The following is an 8369-nucleotide window of genomic DNA, read 5'->3' as shown; positions in this document are numbered from 1 at the left end:
CGTATCAGTCGTGTTTACTATATGAGGCCGTGGTATAAATTCTTGAGAGTGCGCAGTTTGCGTCTTCAGAAGGTGATGGAAAAGAAGGAGGAGGAGAAATAGGGAGCAGGGAAACGTTTAGCTTTACTCTATTTACCGTTTACTGGATTTAACCGCAGCTGTGAAGGTGCTCTGGATGCAGAGGAGGAGGAAACCAAAGAACGGAAGAATTTGCCTCCTTTTAGGTGGTCATTATTTAAAATACGAGCCTAAACTATCGAGGATCAGACATGCAATCAGCAGCGATGGAGTCCTGTTTTCCGCACTGAGGTAGGAACCGTTCCTTTGCAAACACGGAAGAAATGAGAGGACAGAAACAGGCGTCTTCCTTTATTGTTGGTATATTAGAGTCAGATTGTGTTTTTATTTGATGCTGTCAGCGCATCTTCAGAGAGGCAGCGGAGGTGGGAGAAGAGGCGGCGATGCGCTTCGGAAACATCCTGGATGCAGTGGCCTGTAACAGAGCGCAGCCTCCTCCTCCTCCTCTTCCTTCTGCAGCTCCAGCAGCTGATACCTCCATCACCCCAGTAAAGCAGGACTGTTAAGAAGCAGGATCAGTCTGATGTGAATGATGTGTTACAACAGATGTGTCTGACTTCTGGGGGTTTCTACTGGCGCAGAAAATAATAATTAGGATGATTCTTTTTTTCTTTTCTTTTTTTTAGTTTCTCTGGGTTAATGATTCCTGCAGTCAGTTTCTATTGGCTCTGTACCATCTGCATGACTAATATAGGAATTAAGAATGATAATTGCAGCTATGGGATGCAGACAGCCTGCTGACAGCTTATGCATCAGATAAAAGGTACATTATGATGTTATCACACATGACTAACAGACTTAATCTACTACTATATTGTAAAAAAAAAAAAAAAAAAAAAAAAAGAATTCTGAATCTTTGGTTGAAAAATAACTGTGTGCACTTTCTTTCAAATGTCTCTGATATAGAAACTGATCTTCTCCAGGCTTGGTGTTCCCTAAAACAATACCGACCCTTTGTTTTAATACACAGCAAACTGTCATGGATTTTAGTTGGTGTAATTAATTAGCCAAACTGGTAAAAATCTGTTTCTTCTTTGTCCTCTTCATCAGTGAAAGCCCTTCCAGCTTGGAAATGCTTCAAAAGCCTCTCACAAGAAATAATACATTTCCTTTCCTTGTTTAGCGAGCAGGGGCCGTTGTCCTTGGAGATACCTAGAGCTTTGAAGAAGCAGGCTGAATTCAATGAACTTTGCTTATCATTTCAATACACAAGTGATTCTGCTTTATGTAAACAACCAACTGTTGTGTTTACTATGATGTTGGGGGGTAAACAGTTGTCGGTTCAGTTAAAAAAGAGATATTTTTGCTTATTTATTGTGCTCTTGGTTGCAGAGGCGCCGTTAGATTATGGGGCAGAAAGATGCCATTGTGTTCTTTATTACCTGAACCTGTTGTCACATCTTTCATTCGGCAAACTATGACCAACACGTGCTGTTAAATTTGTTGCCACTCCTGGTAAAAATTTACATTTCACATGTTTTAATGCTAAAAAAAAAACTCAAAAGTTGTTTAGCCTTTGATATAGCCTCTAACTTAATTAATTATTTTAAATAAAATCACCAGTACTCCAACTGTTAATGTTTTGATAACTCAGAGTCTTACTGCTTTCTTATGTCTTATACTTTTCAATTTACTCCACAAATGTGCTACAGGATTTAGCTCTTCAGACTGAGAAAGTTTTTTTTTATTTATTTATTTTTTCTGAGAGCTATCATTATCCAGCTGAATGCCCAACAATGATCCATTTTAATGTTACTACACAGTGTGCCTCAAGATGTCCCTGGAGTTTTCTAACAATGTTTTTAGATTTCTTTACATCCTCAGTAGAATAGAATGTAATAGAATAGAATAGAATAGAATAGAATAGAATAGAATAGAATAGAATAGAATAGAATAGAATAATCCTTACCTAGTGGGGAAATTCCCAGTGTACAGAATAATAAAGAACGAGTATCTAGAGGCACAGATACACACATAAAAATCATGAGTCCTTGTTCAACCTAATGGCAAACAGAAAGTAATTAATAACTAATTAGAACTTCCCCTCATGAATAAATGAATTACAGGTTGGCTTTTTCTCAAAATGTCAGTGTGAAATTTACTGTACTAGAAACTGAATTAATTTTGGAGCATTTACCATACCTAATGTGTTTAGCAGTTTCTCCATGTCTGAATGTTATAACTCAGTTTGATTGACGTAATAGAAGGAGAGAGATAATTCTCTCTTTCTTCCTGTGTTTGACAGATTCTCACCTGTTCAGTGTGAGAAATGTGAGACGTTTTGTGTTGTCATATTTAATCTGTGTGTGTTTCACACAGTTTGTGATGTATGAAGTTCCTGATCTTGGCAGGAAGAGAAACTTGCAGTTTATGATAGTTTAGTAATCATATCAGGGCCACTAGAAGTGCAAATCATTTTATCTAATTTTGTAATGTTTATTTCTATCTTTTTGGTCTCTTTAAAGCTTCCATTGCTCCAGTCTTTTTTGATGGCGCTCATTCATGAACCCCGTGCCTCCTCCCCCTCCCTGTCTGGCTTCAACACACCCATCTCTGACCCGCCATCCTTTCGCCGGCTCGATGCCGAGACTCCCTGCACTCCAGAAATGGACCTGACCCCGACCCAGTGCGTCCTCCGGAACGTCCTCTCCATAGACACCGGGGCTGCTGTGGAGCCTGGGGGAGGAGGAGGAAGAGGAGAGGGGAAGACCCCCGGGCACAATCAGACACCTGGCGAAGAACAACCGGAGCACTTTGCCAACAGTGTGCTGAAACTCCACGAACATGAGGGGAGCAGTGGAAGGACAGAGGGAGAGGGACAGGATCCGGACCGCCCTGTGGTCAGGAGCCAGGCGGACGACGCCAGGTTGCAGTGCCAGTCCACGGGAGGGGGAGGAGGGTTTCTGGAGGGACTGTTTGGGTGCCTGCGGCCTGTCTGGACTATGATTGGAAAAGCTTACTCTACAGAGCACAAACACGTTCTGGACGGTAAGTCTGTTTCTGTGTGTAAAGTGAACTATCTTCTATAAACTTCAGGGTCAATGGTGGCTTTAATTCTGACTATGAAAGCAGCCACTTTCCCCAATTAAATTTTCCAGTTTAGCCTTGATATGCTAATTAAATGATCTTATCTCCCAGTTTAATTACATTAAGCAGTGGGTAGAAAAATGACTCCCACAAAGGCCATGTTGTAAATAAACACTCTCCCTGACAGGAGTGAGATGCATCTAGATCAGGAGACTCTATCAAAGCTGCAGCGTGCTCATTCTCCCCTGATTCCCCCAAGCCCCCCACCATCCCACCCCATCCATTTGCCTGCTCGTGCCCACCTCCCTCTAGCACCACCCACCCCCTCAGTGAAACCCGCTCCCCGTGACGCTGTGTTGTTTATGTCTGCAGCCACTACAAAAGCACAGGACTCCCCAGAGACTCCTCTGCCAAATCTGCCTCATGAATTATGCATGGCCACGCTCTGACCCCGCACCTCTCATCTCTATTAACGCAAACCTGACACGCACGCACGGGGACAGATGCACGCACACAGAGAAGCTCGTTTGCAAGCAGAAACACTGATATTAGCATTTTAAGTTAGATAACATGCAGAATGTGATAGAAAAATATTGCAGCTCACATCAGAGATGGAGCTGGCACCTTCACACTTCTCCCTGACTGTATTGCCTTCTAATGTTTTATCACCCATTGACTCCAGTGTCTCCCCTCATCTCCCCTCCTTCTGTCTCTCATTGTCTCTCCTTTTCATCCCTCTGTTATTGCTCCCAGCCCATCTGCACTTCAATGCTCTCCTCTTCTCTACAATAAAGAGTAGCTTATACAACTGAACCGCTTCCCAACTTGTAACAAGTCCTTATTTTCAGCCTTTGTATGTAATTAATTGGATTTTGCCATGAAAATTAGAAAAAAAATGTGAATCCTCTTAGGGGTGGGCATTTATCATATCGTTTATCACTTATCATTTATTGTGATACATTTCTTATCATGATATGAATTTTGATTCATTGTTGTTTCATTGAATTTCAATTAATGCTCCCAAAACTGTCCGTATTGTTGAGACTGTTAATTTTGCTATTTTTTCCACTGTCTGCTCAACGAGAGCATCAATAAATATCAATAAATTTAAGATATAGAATGAAATGCAGTGACTCTGAGCAGAAGTTGAATCATATTTTTTATGAGACTGGAGTCATAAAGCAGCATATTACAAATGGGAATGTTTTTCAAGGGCAGTATTTGTGTTTGTGGGGCTATGATTGTTGTGCTATTTAGTCACAGCCATACAGTTACCTTAAAAAGGAGCAATAAATAGATTTTATCGCCACTTTTGTCTTCACCACAACAGTACCACAAAATATTGTGATAAAACTTTTAAGCCCAATCCTATATTCTTTTTACCGATCATAGAGATGGAGGAGTACCAAATCAAAGCCGAGCTGATTTGGAAACGTGTCAGATCTGGACTGATGTCTTTACTACAAAAAAAATCCGAGACCCTCATTAGAGGCGGAGCCCTCTATCGATCACTGCTGGGCATTAATCATTCATATCATCCTCATTAATATGATAAATGTGTCTCAGTACAGCTCACTATGCTGCTGTTCTCCCCGGGTTAAGAACAGCAGCGGAGCGAACGGGTTGTATGTCTTCAGTATATTAGCCCAGACCCCTGCAGTACCGTGGGGAATTCCCCCTTTCCTGCTAACTGTCTCCTTACTTACCAACACCAGTAAGACTTCTCCACCTCTCTATTCACCCTACAACCAGCCATTAGCCTCTCAAATCCTCTCCTTCCTCCAAACCCCTTCTGAGTTGTCGGACCCCTGTTTCGCATCAGCCCCACAATGGCACTAAGCAGGATTTAGGAGGCTGAGGGAGAATTACCCACAAGAGATTAGAGCTTCTGTCTGTCGGCCTTCTCGCACACCCGAATCGCAGGTTAGGAGGTGCATGAAGATATCAGCTGAGGTCATGTGTTGTTTAGGCTTCCTGTCATTTTTACAAGTTTCACTCCATCAAGGTATTTTTTTCAATCAAAACTTTCCTCAATTTTCAGCCTCTGTATTTATTAAGGAACTGACCTCTTTTACTGTTCAATAAAGAATCACACGTTTGTGCTAATAGCTATGATGCTAATAATGATCAGACATTACATATGATTGTAATGAGAGGACTGAAATGAAAGTCACACCAAGTCACACAAACAAATAAATCAAAATCAAGTTATGTCACAAATTAAGTTTAATAATAAAGTGGAATGACAGGGGAATAAGTGCTGAACCATTACAGGTGTGATTTTAGTGCCAACCTTCAAACTGTCTTCAAATGTTGAAGGTTCTTCTATGCCCTCTGATTTTCAGATCTTTATATAGAATACATTTTTATTCCACATAAAAATAGGTTTTTATATAGAATGCAGTCTTTTTTTTCACTCTGACACAATCTGAGAGTTGCCTTGGCTGTGTGTGTGTGAGGTTCAATGTCTTTCTGTAAACCCACTCCTATTTTACGTCAGATTCGCATCAACTCTCACTAATTTATCAATTTTTCCTTTGTTCATTTGTATGAAGCCTGCCAGAGCCATATTAAAAATCACTCCCACCCCATGTTGTTCCCATCTCTAAGACGCTGTTGATTTATTTGATATGATATGCAATGCCATTTCCAGAGAGTTTATATTTGGCTGATTCTCACCAGACCTTTCTGAATCTCACGCTTGTGTATTTCATGCTTATGCAATTGGTGTATTTTCTTGTCTTGTCAGTGTTTCTTTGTTTATATCTGAAGCAGTTTGAACTCCCTTATGTGTGAATGTTACAAAACAGATAAAACTGACTTTCCTTGCGTGATACTTTAACAATGAGAAAGCTTTTTGCAGGCTGTCATTTAGATTAAGCAACGTGTGTTCAGCACTTGCTCTATTTATGGCACATAATTTATGGACTTGCTCATTTATTTCTTTGCACATGTGGGTTACTTATGTCGCTGACAATATCTGGAGCAAATTTCTTGTCACATTGTAAATATATTTAGTGAACAAAAGGCTGCTGCATTAGATTTGCATTTGCTTTTTCTTGCCACTGATATGGCACTGACATAGACGCTTAGATTTTTAAATGTCAAAGCAATGTTGCTTTCCAGAAAGATTGAGGATTGCTAAACTCTTACCAACAGTGTAAGATCTTCTTCTTGGCCTTATTAAACTGCATTAAGACTCACTAAGAATAGAACGAGGATTCACAGACACGGTGTTGCTTCAGTGTTTCATCATTCCAGTAACACTGATATGCAGTCAGTGGAGGTCAGTACATTGAGCATGTCGTAATTTTAGCTTACATGCTGCTACCTCACCAGGTAAACTCACCGAGAGCTTTTGCTTTATCTTTCTGTTGCTTCAGAGGAGTGGGAAGTCCCGTTTGAGGAGATTTCGGACCTACAGTGGGTGGGCAGCGGAGCCCAGGGTGCTGTTTTTCTGGGGAAACTCCACGGACAGGAAGTGGCTGTGAAAAAAGTACGAAACATCAAAGAGACTGATATCAAGCACCTGAGGAAACTCAAGCATCCCAACATAATCACTTTCAAGTAGGTCGACATGATTTTGTGGTTTTTTAGAACCAGAAAAGGCAGACTTCTGACTGAAATTATTAGATGATTTATATACTATGCAGTATATTTATTTAGAATATATATTTACTGTAGCATATCACTTACATGAGTGTTTTTTTCTTGTATTATTTACTTGCTTTAGGTGTCTACACGATGGGAGCATAACTAATTCAATTTTAGCGCAGACATTGTCTTTAACAACCACTTTCGTTCTACTTTTTCAGAGGTATTTGTACTCAGGCTCCTTGTTACTGCATCATTATGGAGTACTGTGCTCAAGGACAGCTGTACGAAGTCCTGAGAGCGGGCAGGAAGATCACCCCATCCCTGCTCATGGACTGGGCCATGGGCATCGCCGGGGGAATGAACTACCTTCATCTCCACAAGATCATCCACAGAGACCTCAAGTCACCTAAGTGAGTTTGCTTTTAAAAAAATAAAAAGTTGTTTGACTGGAACACTGTAAATTTAATGTGAAAAAGTACCATGAACATACATAAAAGCTCGATATTTAGTTGTCAACATGCCGGCCGCAAAGGCAGAAATCTATTTGAAAAAAATATTCAAACTCTCAGAAATGATCATGTTAATTCAGTGTTTGAATGTGTGATGTAGTTGGTTTTAATAAAACATAAGTATTGTGTTCCAGCATGCTCATCACCTATGATGATGCAGTGAAGATCTCAGATTTTGGAACGTCCAAGGAGCTTAATGACAAGAGCACGAAGATGTCTTTTGCTGGGACTGTGGCCTGGATGGCTCCCGAGGTCATCCGCAATGAACCCGTTTCAGAGAAGGTGGATATTTGGTAGGTGTCATGACCCTCTTGAACTGTGCTTTTCCTCTTTGTGAGCCCTTAAAAAATTTCCCAGATGATTTGTCTTTTCAGCCACCAAATCAGCATAGAATCTCATTAGCTGTAGTCTACCACAGTGCAGCGCAAAGGATCCTATTTCTAGAAAATCTATTCAATATGATGTATAATATCTCATTACATGAAACTCTATAGGGTCTCTGCCGTATCTGATGGGTTTCCCTATGCTAAGCTTCAATCCCCCCCAGCTTGCTACATTTTCTACCTCCCTTTTTCTCCTTTACTACAATCCCTCCATCAGTCTTCCTCTCCATCCTGAAAGGAACGCCAGCTAATTTAATAATTGATCTGCCAGATGCTGCAGTGCTCAGGAGAGGCTGGAATAACCTTCCAAGCCTTTGGATGGGTTGGCCCTCGGCCAGCAGTGCATTAGCTGGGACGTGAAAATAGGATTAAAAAGCTTTTGATGCAAAAAGAAAGCAAAGCCTGTGTGTGTCGTGTACATTTTTGCTTAAACCTATTTAAATCACTTGAAATGCATCCATAGCACAAAAAGAGTAAGAAAGGTTAAGCTTTGTCAGATGTTGAACACATTTTGTTTTTGTTGCATTAATACAGAGGAGCAGTGGGGGAAATGTAATAAATTTAATTAAAAGAAAAAATATATATATTCAAAATGAACTAGTTAATTAAAAATGAAATAGTAAACCCCAAATAAACTGTTGAACAACTTCAAGCATTTTATTGCCACTAATAAAGTAACACAAATGCAATAGATTGGGTGAAAAAAAAAAATATTTAGCATGCATCAAACGACACATTATAATGTTTGATGTAAGGATCTAATTTTGATATTTTC

At 40.2% G+C, this 8369-nt stretch overlaps 1 protein-coding gene across 1 annotated transcript in view; it reads left to right on the top strand.

Moving 5' to 3' along the window:
• LOC106956721 (mitogen-activated protein kinase kinase kinase 12) overlaps window positions 1-8369 on the top strand; it is a 21188-nt gene continuing 12819 nt past the window's right edge. Inside the window, exons 1-5 of the mRNA XM_015047731.1 lie at window positions 1-309; window positions 2544-3066; window positions 6489-6672; window positions 6921-7112; window positions 7346-7504. Of these exons, the coding sequence (XP_014903217.1) occupies window positions 2568-3066; window positions 6489-6672; window positions 6921-7112; window positions 7346-7504 (1034 nt within the window). The 5' untranslated portion in view covers window positions 1-309; window positions 2544-2567. The remainder of the gene's footprint in view (window positions 310-2543; window positions 3067-6488; window positions 6673-6920; window positions 7113-7345; window positions 7505-8369) is intronic.

Source organism: Poecilia latipinna, unplaced genomic scaffold, assembly GCF_001443285.1.
Source record: "Poecilia latipinna isolate Pla-1442-1.1 unplaced genomic scaffold, P_latipinna-1.0 Scaffold41, whole genome shotgun sequence".
Lineage (NCBI taxonomy): Eukaryota > Metazoa > Chordata > Actinopteri > Cyprinodontiformes > Poeciliidae > Poecilia > Poecilia latipinna.
This window is presented reverse-complemented; position numbering and strand designations above follow the sequence as displayed.